The sequence below is a fragment of the Bombina bombina genome, chromosome 6 (assembly GCF_027579735.1).
Source record: "Bombina bombina isolate aBomBom1 chromosome 6, aBomBom1.pri, whole genome shotgun sequence".
NCBI classification, from domain to species: Eukaryota; Metazoa; Chordata; class Amphibia; order Anura; family Bombinatoridae; genus Bombina; species Bombina bombina.
In genome coordinates this window covers 682,363,365-682,381,792 of record NC_069504.1, presented here as the reverse complement: position 1 = coordinate 682,381,792, position 18,428 = coordinate 682,363,365, and the positions used below count along the sequence as shown (strand labels likewise).

The following is an 18,428-nucleotide window of genomic DNA, read 5'->3' as shown; positions in this document are numbered from 1 at the left end:
CTGAGTTTCCTTTTGTGAATATCTATCTATCTATCTATCTATCAATCAATCAATCAATCAATCAATCCATAGTTAAATCATTATCTTAAATTGTATCTCTTCAACTGTTACGGTATTTGTTCATATGGTCACACTATCACAATATCTTAATAAGAAATCAGTACCATTAAAGTGATAGTACACTCTCCCCTTTTTAAAATCAGATCCGGAATGTTAGTGATATTTTAGATGGATCCTTATTCATCAGGTGTAATGAAGATGCACTATAACTTACTTTTTAATGTAGATGTGAAATTCAAATACCCCGCGCTCCGCTGCCCACTTTAAAAGTCTATTTTTCTGTGAGCTAAAGAGTTGAATTGTTGTCTAATCAGCGCTATAGCTACAACAAAAGTGCCATTTGGGGAGAGCGCTGATTGGAGAACAATTCAAATCTTTAGCTCACAGAAAATGTACTTTTAAAGTGGGTGGCGGAGCGCAGGGTATTTAAATTTTAAATCTATATTAAAAAGTAACATATCACAACTTTATTACACCTGAGGAATTAAACGTCATCTAAAATATCACTAACATTCCGAATCTAAAGGGGAGATTTTACCATCACTCTAATTTATAGCCAAGTTTAGCCCTTTTGTTCAGTGAAGAGATATACCAGTTGCAAACCATGGATGGTGATCTCATAGCTTAGCTGAATGCTCATTGGTAAATATTTAACTAGTATAATTACCCTGCGTGCACACTATAATTAAACATTATGCACTAGCTTATGGTTAGAGGGACTCATCAGCAAGTTAGGTACTTTACCATAATTTAAGAATAGCTATGTGTGAGCAGAAATGATCATGTACTTTTCTAACAGAGTGACTTCCAAAATATCTAATCTGCTTCAGCCTTTGAGAATGAACATTTGGCAAGCAAGAGCGTATATCACCTTTACCCAACGTGCTTTAGAAGAGTAAGGAAACAGCCTGAATTCAGGAGCTGAAACCTTGAAGCCAGAAGAAAAAAACCCAAACACGTTATTGACATATTATAAAAACAAACACATATAGACAACATTTAGAGCAGACATCCTTAAACTTGGCCCTCTAGAGGTTTTGGAACTACATTTCCCATGATGCTCAGCCACATGATCTGCTGGCTGAGCATCATGGGAAATGTAGCTCCAAAACCTCTGGAGGGCCAAGTTTGAGGATGCATGATTGAGAGTCTAGCTATCATAGAGTCTAGCTATCATAGAGTCTAGCTATCATAGAAATCATATTCTTACCTTGTCTGTTTGCCACAACTATATGGTATTAATGATGAATTGCTGCATGGCCGACATAAAAAAGTGTGCTCCTTGGAAACATTGTGTTCTATTTGATATAATAAGGGTTCTACAAAAAAAATGCCATGGCACTGAAATTTACTTTTTGTGGAAGGAGCTTTATACTGAGGAAGGAAGCAAAAGCTGTAACTATACTGTCTTGGTTTTTATGGTAATATTGAGGGAATATGTGGTTATCTAGATTTGTTTTGTTCTTATTTTTGAATGCAAATATATTTTGGTCCCAAGGTGGAGATGGATTAAATGTTTACAAGAAGCTGTTTTGGGGTAGATAGCTAAATGTATTTATTGAAATATTGCACATATACTGTAATTTAATCAAGGGACAAATTAGGCTAAGGAATTAGAAGCTGGTTTCTCTCTATATGACACATGTTCATGCAGTGATTACTATTGTAAACATTACATTACTATCACTTCATATTTGTATTTTTTTATCAGCTGATTGAACATGATGGATGATGATGTCATCAATGATCGTTCCCTTTGCTCCAGAAAAAGATATGAGGACGAGGAAGGTATGATTCCATGCCATTAGCTCAACTATTGCACACTATAAACCTCACCTTTCTTCCACAACTAGACCTGCTACTCCTCCTTTTATCATCTATTACTTGTTCTTGCACTAATGACCTGACTTACCTCTATAAACCAATGCATTATTCAACTTTGTACACACACATCCCAAACCTTGCACTTTGGATTGTACTGAACACCACTACTGAATATTTTTGCAGCACATAAAGTGTTACCTCTGTCTAGCTGCATTAGAGTCAAACTAAAATTAACTGTTAAAACGCTTAAAAGGAAATCATAAATGGGGACAGCACTTGTTATTGGAGTGCACGGAGGAGACGTACCAATTGTTAAGGTTAAGTATGCATGAGGAAGGGCTGAGCTAGGCCTGAAACGTTGCTGTTGATTATTTGACCCATGATGGAATACTAATAAAGGTCTTTTTTACTTGAGGAACTGGAGGACGTTGTTACTTTTTAAAACACTTAAAAGGATAGTAAAGTCAAAATTAAACTTTCGGGATTCAGCTAAAGCATGCAATTTTAAACAACTTTCCAATTTTCTTCGGTTATCAAATTTGCTTAATTCTCTTGGTATCTTTTATTCAAGACTATAACTAGGTAGGCTCATAAGAGCTCAGGAGTGTGCCCGTCTCTTTATACAATGTTGCAAAACACTGCTGCCGTAGAGTACTAAAGACACGTGCACACTCCTGAGCTCTTTAGAGCCTACCTAGTTTTATGCTTCAATAAGATACCAAGAGAGCAAAGCAAATTTGATAACAGAAGTAAGTTGAAAAGTTATTTAAAATTGCATGCCCTATCCAAATCATGAAAGTGTAATTTTGACTTTACTGTCCCTTTAAGCTTCATAGGTAAGGCACTTTGGTTTAAACATGGAATGCTTCTTTAGCAGACCATGCATGTTTAGAAGCTGGAGCAAAAATGTACATAGCAACTTCTGCTGAAACAGGAAGTGGGGCTCTAGAAGAAATTAAAATTGCAGTAAACACCAGTTCCCTTCCAATCCATACATTTGCTGTGCAAAATGTTTGCATGCGAATCAAGTGATTTTTTGCTTTCTTTTTTATATATTATAGGAGTTAAACATATAGTTAAAAACATTGAAGAGCTGTTTTTTGACTTAGTTACAGTATTTTCTTGTTGAATTATTTCTTGCCCATATACTGAGATGAACAAGGACTGGAAAGGCAATCAGAAGTGGCATTGATTGAAGCCACAAATGAGGGGTTGCATGTATGCATAGCCACCATTAACCAGCTAGTGTCCAGTGAAAGTGTGCTGAGGCTAATTTTAAACTATATGATTAACTCTTTTGTAAAGGTTAAATAACTAGGAGGAGACAAGCAATAGTATAGCAAGAAAATGCATTTTTATTGTAGCTATAAAGTCCTTTAAGCTGCCAAAATGATGTAAACAATATAAAAGAATTATGTAAACAATATAAAAGAAGTTAAACGTGAAAAACTACAAGAATCAAGTTTTTCACCAGAAATATATTCTAGCTTCCCTAATAAAATTCAGTTTGAGGGATACATTAAAATCTAGGTGAAAATGTTATAACTAAATGTATTTAGACTAACTATAGATATAGTATATTCCTCTATTTACTTTACTGCATGCATTTAGTATGCCATTACTTTAGTCCTAAACAACTATATATCATTAATCTATTTAGATTATCATTCTATCTATATTGGTGTGCCAGCCCCAAGGAGCTATAGAAGGAAGCGGCGCAGGAGGAGGTCTTTGTCGAGCCGGGAGAGGAGCAGTGAAAATGAGAAACATTACAGTAGAGACGAGCATTCAGATACAGATGAAGGAGGCCGTGTCAGTTATGATGAAAATTTTGCCATCGACAGAACCAGTAAGTAGCGAAGAACAGTTGTTCACTGTAATATCTTATCCTCATAAGGTTCAATAAAACAACTGATTATTATAACATAAACCTCACTGCCTCCTGCAAAGTATATATAGCAGTTTTGCAACTTCTGACACAGCTCCCATTTAAAGTAACTCATGAGATGCTGAAATGCCTCAATATTATATAGCAGCTTCTATACCTAGCAGTAGACACAACTGTACAGGAGGGGGGAAGCAGAGGTCTATGTGACAATTATATGACCCACTAGATACCAAGGGTTGATCATAATCTTTCTGATATTGGCTCCCGACAACTCAGTTTTAGTTTTGGTTGATATGGGAAGATAATTTTTCAGTAATCACGATCCAAAATGGATCCACCACCTAAAAGCTCACAGTCACGAATATGTTTTTAATAAAAAAAGTTTCCAAAAACATGTTTTTGATTGTTAAGTACTTGTTATCGGGATTGCAACTGAGAATCCAACCAAAACTGAAATTTACAATGGTCCTTTTACACCTCTTAAGGATATAGTAAAGGTCTTTTGGATTAACTATTTGTATAATGTGTAAAGGAAATAACTAATTTACATGTGTGAGATCAACCTATTGTAATCCAAATCTATCCTTATCACTGGTAAATAGAAGAGATGTGCATTCATTTTCGGGTGAATGCACATTTGCCACGAAAATCGAATTAAAATTAGAATACAACGAACATAAAGAAAACAAATAGCTACTGATGTAAATCGCCAGTATTAATTTGTTTTCTTTATTATTTTTTAAGTGCTTAATACTTACCTTAACATGTTCTCAATGCATTGGAGAGCACATTAAGGTATTGTAGCCACAGGTGAACTTTTCACCTGTAGCTTTGAAATAATTACATTTGTTTTTCCCTGAATATTTGTAATGAAAATTTTATCCAAAACAAAAATTGTCTTCCCTGCACATCTCTAGTAAATAGTATGAATGTCATTACTATATAGAACTGATAGGTATACTGGGCATGATTGGTCAATGATTATAATGACATTATGATTATAATGACCTGTGTGGTTCTAAAAATAGATGAGTTGAATTTTTTTAAAACTTTTAACAAAGAAAACCCACATGTTGGGTAATGTTCGCTTGTTACTGTATATATGCATCAATTGCATTCTGAGTCTTTATTTGTAAAGTCCCCTGTCCCAATGGAGGAGGGGTAAGTCTTCTCTTTTACCCTTCCCTGTCTTACATAGGTAAACCGAAAATCAACAAGTCACACATTTTTATATAGACTTAAAGTAGGAGAAGAACTAGAGAGAGTAAAGCGGTAGAGGGAATGACATTGAGGATGAACCTTGTATAGGGTGTGTATTGGGGATTAGAGTTGAGATGGTCTTCTATGTGTAAATGTCATGCAAATAGAGTTAATTTCGAACAGGATGTGGGTTTTATTTATCTATCCGTATTGCTTCTCTGAGTGTGAGGGGGAAGTTAGTGTGCGCTAGTGATTCCTCTCAGTAGAACTTAGTATCTGCAAGGAAGTTTCATTTCTTTCTTTTGGGATATCCATACTCCTCCAGGTTTAATAAATCTGACTTTTTATATCCAGTTATTAAAGGGACACTGAACCCAAAATTTTTCTTTCGTGATTCAGATAGAGCATGTAATTTTAAGCAACTTTCTAATTTACTCCTATTATCAATGTTTCTTCGTTCTCTTGCTATCTTTATATTAAAAAAGAAGGCATCTAAGCTTTTTTCTTGGTTCAGAACTTTGGACAGCAGTTTTTGATTGGTGGATGAATTTATCTACCAATCAGCAAGGACAACCTACGTTGTTTGCCAAAAATGGGCCGGCATCTAAACTTACTTTCTTGCATTTCAAATAAAGATTCCAAGAGAATGAAGAAAATTTGATAATAGGAGTAAATTAGAAAGTTGCTTAACATTTCATGCTCTATCTGAATCAAAAAAGAAAAAAATTGGGTTCAGTGTCCCTTTAAGTATTGGTGTATATTGAGTTTTCCAGTGTAATGCTATTAATGATTTGGCTCCTGTTAGCCATAATTGTAACAGCTTGAGTTTTAATTTGCATTGGAATTTTGGAGGGTCATTCAGCAATGCAGTTTTAGGTGTCAGGGTGAAGAATTTGTCCGTTAATATGGATTGAAAATGTTTTTCTATCACAAGTCAAAGTATTCTGATTTTAATACAGTTCCACCACATGTGAAGGTAACTCCCTCTTTTATCGCAACCTCTCCAACATCTGTTGCTAGTGTCTGGGTATATAGAGTGTATCCAAGCAGGAGTAAGATACCAGTGTAAAGTTCAATTCTAATGATTTTGGGAATATTGATGATCTTTTAGTGAATAAAAAAATCTTTGTCCACTCATCTTTGGTTAAAGTTAATCCTAGGTTGTCATGCCATTTGGTTACATATGTGGGGAGGTGTAGGGAGTGTTCAACTTGTAGGAGTTTCCTAGATATTAATAGCGATTTTGTTGTGTTATCTGTTTTGGAACAACGTGTGCCAGTTGGGAGTACTTCAGCCAGCTAGAGTGTCTACCTCCTGCCACTTCAGTTAGGTTCTCTCTATTCTTTAGTCTACCATTTTGTGTAAAATCAATGAGGGGTGTAAAATAGCTCCATTCCATCAGTCTTTGTTGACCCTTATCCAAACCTCCTATCAATTCTGCATTAATGGGGATTGGGAAAAGAGGGGAACGGGCACCCTAAATGTGCTTTTTCCATGTTACGATGGTGTCCCAAGAATCAAAAATAGGTTTGTGTATTTCTAGCTTTAAACATTGAGGGCATCTAAGGTTCTTTGGTACCCAACACAACGCTCCTACATCAGGAATTTTAAATATATGGGAATCTAGTGATACCCAAGCTTTGGTTTCTCACGATCTGTACCAGTCAAGGACTCATTGTAGGGTCAACGCATAATGATAATCTGTTAAACAGGGTAGGCCTAGACCACCATAGCTGTATGCTCTGTACATGTTGTCTCTACCGATCTTAGGTTTACTTTTCCCCCAAGTGAATTAATTTATATGTTTCTGAAATTGTGAGATGTACCATTTAGGGAGAGGGATGGGGAGTGTTTGGAACAGGTATAAGATCCTGGGCAAGGTAGTCATCTTTATGCATTGTGTGCGCCCCCACTAAGTAATTGGTTTTGTTGCCCAAGTGCGTAAATCTTGCTGTATTATGCATGAACGTTTTTAGGTAGTTTTCATCAAAAAGTTGTGTATTGGAAGGTGAAAGGTGAACGCCCAGGTATTTAAGTGATTTGGTTTGTAAATTTAGCAGGCAAATGGATGAGATTGATTGGAATGCCTGATGTGGTAAGGAGATATTTAGGATTTCTGATTTTTTTTGTGTTAACTGAAAAGTTTAAAAAGCAGCCAAAGGTGTTGATTTCCTTAAGGACTTCTGGGATAGTTTGGAGTGGGTCAGATATTGTAAATAAAACATCATCTGCATACATTGCAATTTTGAAGTTATGTGGTCCTATTTTGATGCCTCTTATCCCATGGTTTAGTCTGACATGTACTGCAAAGACCTCCATTGAAAGGATGAAAAGTAGTGGGGACAAGGGGCATCCCTGTTGTGTACCATTCCTAATGTTGAATGATTTAGACAGCATTCCATTTGCTTTAACTTTGGCTATGGGGTGCGTATATAATCTAAACATTCGGGTAATCATTTTAGGGCCAAATCCTAGAGATATCAATGTTTCAATGTTTCCAATTTATGTAGTCAACGCCTTCTCCGCGTCCGCTGCCAGAAGGGTTGCAGGTAGTTTGTTATGTTTTGCATATGATATCAGTGTCAGCGCTCTGATGGTGATGTCCCTTGTCTCTCTGCCAAGGACAAAACCAACTTGGTCTGTATGTATAAGGTTTTGTAATACATTATTGATTCTTTTTGCTAAAATCTTGCCCAGGATCTTAATATTACAGATATGTGTGCTGTTAACATTTCTTGGGGGTGGGTATGGTTCTCATCCAATGTGTTGAACAGTTTTAACTAGTGTGGCACCAGTATGTTTCTGCATGCTCTGTAATACACGTTCGAGAAGCCGTCTGGGCCAGGGCTCTTTCCGAATTGCGGAAAGAAGCTCTTGTAGGGTTATTGGTGTTTCTAGGTCCTCTTTCTAAGTGGGTTGTAATTGGGGTAATGCAGCATTTTTTATGTAAGTCCACATTTGTGACAGATGTTCCCGGGATTTCGTTTGAGTCTAGGTTGTAGAGTTTAGAGTAGTATGTGCTAAAGTGGTTTGCTATCTCCTCACTGTTGTGTATATCTCATTTGTCTGCCGTTATTAGTTTATGTATTTGGGATTTGTGTGTTTGGGCTTTCAGTAATTTGGCTAATAAGGGGCCTGCTCTGTTCATAGAAATAGGTTTTCTTTATGCTTAGTGCTTTTCTTTTAGCTTCTTTGGTTAGAATTCCATTGAGTTCTTGTCTCGTGTCAGTTAGTTGTTTGAAGGTTATGTGGTCTGTTGGGGAGTTTTTATGTCTGAGTTCCAGACTTCCTAGCCCTGATGTCAGCACTTCTACAGTGTGATTGTATGTTTTTTTCCTAAACACTGTGTGCTTAATGCTCACCCCAAATAACTGCTTTGTGGGCCTCCCAAATGATTCCTGGGTGGGTCTCTGGAGTGGCATTAATGCAAAAGTATTGCGTTAATGATTTTGTGATCGCTTCTATATGAATGGTGTAACTGGATGATTGGGCCATTGTAGTTGTATATATGTCTTTGAGTGATCTGACCAGGTGGTTGGTTGGAGTCCCTGAGTATTGAGAGATGATTTCTGTCGATCAAGATGTAGTCTATGTGAGTGTATACTGACCAGGGGTGTGAGAAGAAAGTGTAGTTACACTGTGTCAGGTGCTTTACTCGCCATGCATTGATCAGACCCAATTGTTCTAGACAATTGAGTACTGCATTTGGTGTTCTTGTTTGTGTTAATGGGTTACCTGTAGAGGCATCTAGTGTGGGATCTATGGTGACATTTAGATCTCCTCCCAATATCAGTGTCCCTATTCTGTGTTCTGAAACTAGTCTTAAGAGCTGCTGAAAGAATTTATGTTGGTTGCTGTTGGGATCGTATACATTCACTAAGGTTACTGACCTGTGGAAAAGGAGTCCCGTCAGAATCAGGATCCTGCCCTCGCTATCAGTCACTTTGTTTTGCAATTGGAAGTGGATATGTTTATAAATGAGAAAACCTACTCCATTTTTTATAAGAGTTGAAAAAACCTAATGTAAAATCCCTAGAGGTAAGTTTCATTTCTGACTCCCCTAAAAAATGAGTCTCTTGCAAGAATATGATAGAATCCCTATGTTTAGTTAGACTGTGGAGTGCTATGGAGCATTTTGTTGGCAAATTGAGCCCTTTGGCATTTTGGGACACTATTGTGATTGTCGGATCAATTATGAATGCGTGTGGGGGTGAGTGTGTAGCCTATGTGGAAAAGATCTTACCAATTGTTGATGTTGGGATTGCTGTTCTGGAAGCCCATTCTGAAAGATCAGGATAGAGGAAGGAAGACAGTGGAGAGGGTTCATGATGAAATTAAACTTTAGACACTTCAGTGGTTCACTAAAGTGAGTGAGCAAGCATAAGAATACAATTAATATTAACATACATAAACAAACAATACAAATAATACTTCAAACTACTGATGTTTTTACCGTATACGATATGGTAGTTATCCATGGACAACTAAAGGGTTGTTTTTAAATCAGTACTGGGAGGGGGCGGTAAGGTTCAGGCAAATCAAATGCCAAACCACTCTTGATGGGGTAGTCCACAACGAGGGAGGAGGATAAGTGGGCAGCTGGAATCTACTATGTTTACATACCATCTGTGATACCAGTCAATTTCGTATTACCTACTATGCATAACATGTCAAAGTTTCGAATGGGGTCTGCGTCCATTTCCACATTGTTTGAGGCAGTGTTGTTGTTCTTCTTTTTGTTACTGTTGCCCATTCTGGGCATTGGGGTCTGGGTGATAGATTCTTCTGTGGTTGCTTGTCTTTGTAGTTGTCATGTAGCTAAGAAGAGATGGTTTGGAAATTTCTAGCTGTTTACAGAACTGCTCCAAATATTCAGGATTCTTGTATGAGATTACTTTATCATCTTTTGTGACTTTAATGGTGAATGGGAAACCCCACCTGTAGGGGATTCCCAGCTCTGACAGGTGAAGGGTTAAGACTCGTGCTTCTTTACTTTTTGCCAATGTTATAGGGCTAAGGTCGGTGTAGATCTGCAGAGAATCTTCTCAGAAAATAATGGGAGATTTCTTGCTGGCAGTCTGTAGAATCCTCTCTTTGTCCATATATTTGTGACAGCAGAGGACAATGTCTCTGGGGGGCGCCGTGGGTGAAGGTTTATCCCTCAGTGCTCTATGTGCTCTGTCTAGCATGATACAGTCATCCCTGCCCAGTTCTAGAAGGTACTTAAACAAGTTCTGCAGATAAGATGGTATTTAGGCGGGGAGGATCTTCTCAGGGACCCCTCTGATCCACAAATTCTGGCGATATCCCCTATTGTCCAGGTCTTCAACCTGGGATTGTAGTTGGAGTATTGTCGTGTTCTGCTGTTGCAAGGCTAAGGTTTCCTCTGCTTGCTCTTCTAGGTTGAGTACTCTGTGGCCTAGTGCCTTAATGTCCCATTTAACTTCAGCCAAGTCATCTTTTATAGCGTTGCTGACTTGTGTCATTAAAGTAGTAAGATCTTCCTTGATTAGGAGTGAATTAAGGTCAGCTTTGGTGATAGGAGTGGGATCTCCTGACATATTTTGAGAGGTACTCCCTAAGTGAATAGCTGACTTTATTAATGGTGTGTCTGTTTCATCTGTGTTTGAATATTAAAAAGGCTTAAAAATGCATTAAGTTTCTCTCCGCCTGGAGTTGCTGGTCTTGTAGATTTTTCTGCTCTGGTTTTTTTATTTGCCAACATCTTGAAGTGTTGTTATGGTGGTCTGCTGTGCTACTGGTTCAAGATGTAACTTGGTTTCTAGCAGCTTTATATATGCTGTGCAGGGAGGGTCTTATGGATGTTTTAGTCTCCTGTTAACTCAATACTGCCTGGTGCAATTTAACTCCATATTGGTATGGAATATTTAAGTTTCAGTTACTTTGCCTCATGTCTGTAAGCAAGTGTGCAGAGCGCAATAAGCTGCAGATAACCAGCGATATATGGTGTGCGCTGGTGGTTGTGGGCAGTGGCACAGTGTGAAATGTTGATAATTCCCCCTTTTGCAGATATTTTTATGTGTATATCTGCATGGGGAGCGGTGGTGTCTTCTCCGTTATTCTAATGACTGCTTGGTGTGCCTTTTCTGGGCTTTCTCCCGTTTCCCTGCTAGGTCTCATCTACATGTCTTATGGCTTGTTTGATAAGCGGCTCTTTGACTTACTGCAGATTAGCGTGTTAGATGTGGGTACGCTTGGTCTAAGGTCTCTGGTCTCGTGTTTGGATCTGTACCGCTTGCTGGTCATTTTTTATATATTGCGCAGTGTATTAGTTGCTGCGTCCTGCGCCGTCTTTTAGGCCTTGATCTGAGTCTGGAGCTCTGGCTGCTTGCACCGCTCCCTGATGTGATTGGGTTCTCTCAGCTGTCTCCTTGAGTGTTTAGACCATGATTTTGCCTCTTGTTTGGGTCATTTAGGTGCTGATTCCCTCTGTTTGACAGTCCATCAGGGTGGATTGCTACGGCGCTTCACAGGAATGCGGCCATGTTCTTCTCCGGCCAGTTCCGCCCCCTATATTGACATTTTTTATATTTTAAAAGTATTGTTTTTCTTCATAAATGGAAAGAGTCCACAGCTGCATTCATTACTTTTGGGAATTCAGAATCTGGCCACCAGGAGGAGGCAAAGACACCCCAGCCAAAGGCTTAAATACCTCCCCCACTTCCCTCATCCCCCAGTCATTCTTTGCCTTTCATCCCAGGAGGTTGGCAGAGAAGTGTCAGAAGTTTTTGATAGTCTCTTATGGAGGGTAGTACTCTTCGGCATGGGACTGGAGTTTTAAGTAGTCCTGTCAGCCTCTCAGTGAGAGCATAGGTGAAAGTTAGAGTCCGGAGATGCAAGGAGAGTCTTTCTGTGAAACCATTCCGATTCATATTAATAGCTCCACAACCAATCAGCATTGACGAGTTTCGCTGCCTGCTTTTTTCAAGAAGCGACGCTACCATCTGTCACACTTGAAGGGCTGTGTTCCTGTTCCATGGCGTAGATTCCAGTAAGATTGTTTCATTTTACTTTTATCATGCATGTATTTTAATTACAACTGTTTATCCGAGAGGGTCTACAACCATTCCGGGATAACTTTAACATTGGGTCTCAGTGAGGCTCCTTTTTGTATCTCGGAATCAAGGGTTAATATCTCCTGAGGGGGGTTATTGAACAGGGGGGTTTATAATCACGTTTGTTATGTGATTCTGTCTTCTACTGTGTAGTGTTGCTTTGGGTCATGGCTATTTTGGAACATAATGGCCTATGTCTAGTGACGTCGCCTTTACGGTCGGACGCGCTTTTGCATGGACTGCATGGTTTATCTTGTGAACGGGAGTGGCCACATTTTGGCTATCTATTTCTGCATTTATGACCATGTGGCGACGGAGAAATCCTGGTCCGCTGGTGTCTGATTCCCTGGAGGTGGTGAGTGCCCCAGCCATTGGGGGTGTAAGGTGCCGATTAGATTTTTCTTATATTTTTATTAAATATCCCAGTTATGGAGAATTCAGATTTTTTGGAGACGGATGTCTCTGATTTAGACTCTACTTCTTGTGAAAAATATGAATTGGCCCGGGTGATATATGCCTATCAGTTATGTTCCGAATGTCGTTTTAGAATGCTCTGTTCCTCGGGATCGGGGAATCAAGGTACCCTCTGGGGATTCTATTTCCCATGAGGCGAGTTCCCTACCACCATCTCTTACTGCGTATGCAGGTAACCCAAACACTACTTATCCTTCTATGGAGTGTTGCCTGTTATGACACGGTTCCGCATGGCCATATATTTGGTGCTGGCGAGGTATGTTGCGCCTTTCGTTATAGACTGGTGCGCCTTTGTGTTCTACTGAGGCACATTTTGGTGTTGCTGGAGGATCCCACTCTTAATGGTTCTGGGGATTCTCAGTCTTAATCTTCAACTGGCTTACTTGCATAGACATAAGGGGATGAAGTAATCTTCTTATAGTCTTTGTTATTTGTGTATCCTTTTCCAGTTCTAAACTTGGAAGTCTCGTTCCCCTGTTGGGCTGGTCTTGCGGGTCTGTCCGTTCATCCTGGGCGATAACTTACGGGTTGCCTTATCTTTTATTTTAATCTGGTGAGGATGATTTTTATCTGGTCTAAAGCTCATGTTGTTGTGTGATGTTTCCTTTGGGAACTTTCTTCTCTGGAATTGATACTCACGATTTTGTGGTCGCACTGTTTACTTGAGGACGTACTAGTCTTATGTTCTGTCTGACTGTTCTTTATCCCTCCATCTCAGGTGAGACTCTATGTGGCCTTGACAGTGCTGCGGCCCTTGGTTTCAGGCTGGTCCTGACTGGGTACAAATCCTACTGTCTTTGAGGCCTAGTTCAGACACAAGGTGCCTTTTTATGTCCAGCTGGTCCGATGAGGGCGCCAAGTGATCACAATATGATTTGTGTTGTTTACTTGTTATTTCACAAGCTTCAACTAGCATCCTGAGAGGACTTGATGGTCCGTGGTTGCTTAGGGGCATGGGGGATTGGTTCAGTTCTCATTCGCCTTTCAATCTAGTGGGCCGGGACTCTGTTGAGATCCACGGCGACATGTTCAGTCTTTTCCGATTTTTCCGGGAACTAGAGTGTTCCTTCCCATTGTGGGTTGGAGGCTTGGAGGATTTAGGTCCTTCATACCGCAGTTCTTACGGTTTTGCCTTTCATGGTCTCTTTGGAAGTGTCCTTTTAGGACTTGTTCCTTTTAGAGGCTCTCTTCCTTTGGGTCAAGACTTTCTGGACTTCATCCAGTTTTTCTGGCGGCTTTGGCCGCTTAATTAGGAAGTGAAGGCCGTGAGGCTCTGTCTTCATTTGGGAGTTAGTCATCTCTATATCAGGGGCGATAGAAGGTGTTGTCTCTTTTTCCAAGCTTTTTGCTTAGGGGATGTTTTTCTGCCTGGGCTTGGGATGCTTTGCATTCTTCTCGCTTGGGTCTGGTCCTCTGGAATGTTAATCTGAAAGGATTATGGAGACTAGCCTTTCTTTTCTACTCTCTTTCGGGTGACTCTGTTCTCATTCTCATTTCCCTTTGTGCTGCTCATGGGGTCTTTGGGCTCTAGATAAATTGCGTGACTTTGTCGTGGCCTAGCACCTTGTTGGGAGGGGGTGTTGATCTCTGGCCAAGGGTATTCTCTTCCCTTTGGAATAGGAATTACGAGTGAGTCCTGTACTACCCGTTATCCAGGTTCCCCCGTTAACATCCCCGGTGAGGTCTGATTGCTTCAGACTGGGTATCTTGTGTTCCCTGGGGGTATCATTCATTCTAGGCCGATTCAGGGTCCCGGGTCCAGGGTTCTTGTCTTGGATCCTTCTTGGATGTCTGGAGAATTATGATCCTGTGGGCTGGTTCGGGACGACCCAGTTTTTTCAGAGACCCTATGTTGCGACATAGGGGCTAGCTCATTGGGCTTGCAAGTAAGAAGGCCAGAGTTCACATCCACCTTCGGGTACTGGTTATAAACTTTAAGGCCTGACTTGTCCTTCAGATGGAGTGTGCTCCTCTTCTTGGGGAGTTTCTTTGTTGGGTCAACAGTGGTGTCTGGATGATTTTTTTCATTTGGTCTGTGTTTTGATCATACTATGGCTTCATATCTTGTGGACATGTACGCTGTTCTTATTTGTGTCCTTCCCTTTTGAGGGGATAGTTTGTCTTCCTTATGAGCTGGGGTTTCCTCTCTCTGGAGGGTCATTGTCCTGCCCTGTGTGTAGGGAAATTTATCTCTTTACGTAGAGACTGTCTAAGAGAGTTGTGACAGGTCTTCCTACTGATCTATTGCACTTTTCTCTGTTTCAGGTCCTAGGGGGTTCTCCTTGGGTGTGCCTTATTTTGTAGGAGCGGATTGATTTGGCACCCGAGCTCTGTTGGGGTGGGTGAGTCCCCCCTTTTTCTTTCCATTCCCTGGGGGCTTGTGGTTGGGGTCTTTCTGTCCCCCCGTCTATCAGACATGTCTGTCCCTTGGTCTGGTCCGATGTTGGAGCAGGATCTGAGATCTGTTGCTCTGCTATTTTGTCCTCGGAGCATTCGAGGTACGGTAAGCCTCTTTGAGGTTTCTCCTTCTCCACGTTCAAGATTTGTGGGAAGGGGGGCGTGCCTAAGCAGCAGCCATGATAGGTCGCATACTCTAAGCCTCTAAAAAGAGATCAACTATATTAAAGACAAATTGCCTGATCTACTCAGCACTAATTAACATAGAGATCATTAACAGCATTCTAAAGCCCTGCTAATCAGATTCATACCAAAATCGTTACATCTACGATCTCCCAGTGCTGAAATCCGTCGATGAGACATCAGATTGCGGCCTACCTCTCTTACCAATGGACCCCCCCGGAGCTCGGGGTTAAATAAGCTCAATATGACTACTCTCAACAGGGAGGACTTCTACGCTACGCTAAATAGTCTCCCTGCTGGCTTCGAGAAACAAATTCAGCACAGCTTCAGTGATCTAACCTCGATACTTAGGGGGAGTTCAAGTGAGGATCCATAGTTGAATCCTACTACATCGAAACCTGCCTCCCACCCTTTAATAGCATCTATGGCTTACTATACCCCTGACACTGTAACCCTAGGAAGGGAGAACACTATCTCAGAGGGCCGAGTGTCAACACTGGTCAACCATCAGCTCACGGATCCACATCTTTGCAACATGCAGTACCAGCCACATCTGTTCCAGAGCATAATTTCAGATCAGCTGAGGAGGAACTACCAGCGGAGATTCATTGGGAGGATGTGTCCAGTCTCCTAGCGGACTGTCTGAAGGATCACGATTCCTGGCTCTCTCCTATCCCTCCCCGACACCAGAATATACAGAAACCTAAGACGGCCCATCCCTTCACAGCAGCATTGGCCCGATCAGCCTCTATCACTGTAACTCCCGGCATACTAAGTTACATACCACAGTTGACAGTGTCCTCACAGCAGCAGCCTATCGCAGCCTCCCATGATGTCAGATCCTCAGCCTCTTCACTTAGACCCCTTGAACCCAAGCACCATCTTTCTCGAGGGACAGCACGCTCCTCTCTCCAGATACCGTACACACCACAACTCCACTGCGAGGTAACGGTACCCGCTCAACTGAACAATCTTAACAGAAGTGGTGTGGGTTAAGGGGAAAGGTGCTTAAGAATCTAAGATAGATCGAATCATATCCCTCTATCAGGGCCATTGTTTTCAAAAGTGCAACTGTTATGCTTGGTTTATATCAGAGAGTTGTATTCATACTGTTGTCCCTTATTTCCTTGTTTTCTCCCCCTATTGTTCATATATTGTTGAATTATATATACTCCACAGGGGGGGCTCTCCTGCTCACATAAGGATACTGCTTATTGTACTACCCTATGTTTATCATACTGGGCTAACTCATTAGAATGTTTTTATTTATTTCCCAGGATACATTTGGCTTTACACTCTTGCTGCCTGCTTAACAGTGAAACCTATCCAGGCTGATAATTGGCTACGGCCCCCATGCACACCCTGCTGCTGGTCCTTGCTCCAATTGTGATGGTTACTATATACTCCTGTTCCCTTGCTTCGCTGACCCTTTCCCCCTTGGGTTACAGGCACTGCCAGTCGACCCAGCCATAATGTTTTATTTAGATAACATACCCACCAAGACCAGCACACATAGAGAGATCTATTGATACATGTGACACCCCACCCAAGCTTATAGCGATACGCCGCTCTGATGTTCAGCCACTATAAAACAGATAGCTACAACTTTTACACATGTGTGAAACTATTAATTAGCAAGACCTCTCTGCCGACACCTTCCCTTCCTGTTGAGACAAGGTAATTGTTCAATATACTATAAATCCCTTCTCAAAATCCGAGCAGCTCTTGCTTGCTGATTGACCCTACCCCAGAAGCAATATACTAAAAAATGAGGTTCCTGAGCCATCTAACACCTGTTACCACTGATTCATAAGTAAGGTATGGCATGTAAAGCTATTGCTTATTCCACACTTAAATAATAGACCACTGTAACCCTTCTGTAACCCTTCACTTATCACACTGATATACATCTACTGACCCCGACAAAGAAGAGGCTTATAGGCGACTACCATCTAGATCATTGTCCTTGATGTTCATATCCAAGGTCCTCTGGAACATAGGACATTATACCTTTATGAAAGTGTCACCCGGAAATTACCATGTACTCTGGAACTTAGGTCTTTTTGTATTAATATGCAATGTTGTACACCTTACTTAACCTCAATAAAAAAATAATTAAAAAAAAAAAGATTTGTGGGAAGGACTGGCGGCTCTTAGATAGCCTGCAATGTTATCCGCTGGTTAGTGGATACTTAGCAATCTGAAGGATGCTATCTTCATCTGCTTTCTACATGCCCTGCAAGTATTTAAGTTTCAGAGTAATTTTTAGATGACTGCAGCGTGCAGTGTTTTTGCTTCAGGTGTTGTTCGTCAGACCTATCTGAGCTTGCTGCACAAGGTTTGATTTCTGAATATTTCCGTATTCTGAGCTACCTTTTTTCGACTTGGGGACCTTCATCTTCAGTTGCTTTCTAGAGTGTGGTTGCACTGTGTTAGGGGAAGATCCTCTCTCTGTTTTAGACTCCCAGCCTTATCCATGGTTTCTTTATTTCTGGGGTCTGGGCGTTGCCTCCCCTTGTTTCTATGAGACTGGTAGGGTCTCTGTTAGCTTGACCCAGTTTCTCTGTTTTTTTGCTCTGTGTTTGTGCCCTTTTTAGGGTTTTTCTTAGGCTCAACTAGCTCAGCATACTAATGCACTGTGGCTACGCTGCACTGTAGCAAACTGAGGGTTGCAAGTTCGATCTCCGGCAAGGTCTACTCAGCCTTTCCTCCTTTTGTGGTTGATAAAATGAGCAGCGCCTTGAGTCCCATAAGGCAGATTAGCCACGCTTTACAAGTACAATCATGTTTTCTCCATGTCTTTTCTTCTTTGTGGAAGAATACTGTAGTTTGTTCCCTTTCTTTAGTAATGGGTGTGTTGTTTGGAGACCGACTGCTGGGCCACGGTGTCACTTGGAGGCTGTTGACTCAGTCGAGTCTAGTTCCTGCGGTCTCTAGCAAGGCTTGTGGGCTATCTGCGGGTCAGTGTCTTTGGGCCTTTTCCATTTTTTTCAAAGTTGTTCTCGGCTTCGGACGAAGCAGGATTTTGTTGTGTAGGGGTTTTCAGGCATGGTGCCCTCAGAATGGGCCGCCTCTTGTACCCTCCCATTTTTGCATTCAGTGTCCTCTATAGCTTGGGTATTGTTTTCCCAAAAGTAATGAATGCAGCTGTGGACTCTTTACATTTATGAAGAAAAACTTAAAATATGCTTACCTGATCATTTTCTTTTCTTCAGATGGAAAAAGTCCACAGCTCCCCGCACGTATTTTTTCTGTGGGACGTCTGTTATTTTTGTTCTTCTAGCACATTTTCACCCTGATATTTCTTCTACTTTTCCTTGTTCCCT

The 18,428-nt window shown here is 40.8% G+C and overlaps 1 protein-coding gene across 1 annotated transcript in view; it reads left to right on the top strand.

Annotated features, from left to right (window-relative positions):
- The first annotated feature begins 1,781 nt into the window (after window positions 1–1,781).
- The window catches only part of SLC4A5 (solute carrier family 4 member 5), a 121,845-nt gene continuing 105,198 nt past the window's right edge, over window positions 1,782–18,428 (top strand). Inside the window, exons 1-2 of the mRNA XM_053719377.1 lie at window positions 1,782–1,848; window positions 3,545–3,733. Of these exons, the coding sequence (XP_053575352.1) occupies window positions 1,782–1,848; window positions 3,545–3,733 (256 nt within the window). The remainder of the gene's footprint in view (window positions 1,849–3,544; window positions 3,734–18,428) is intronic.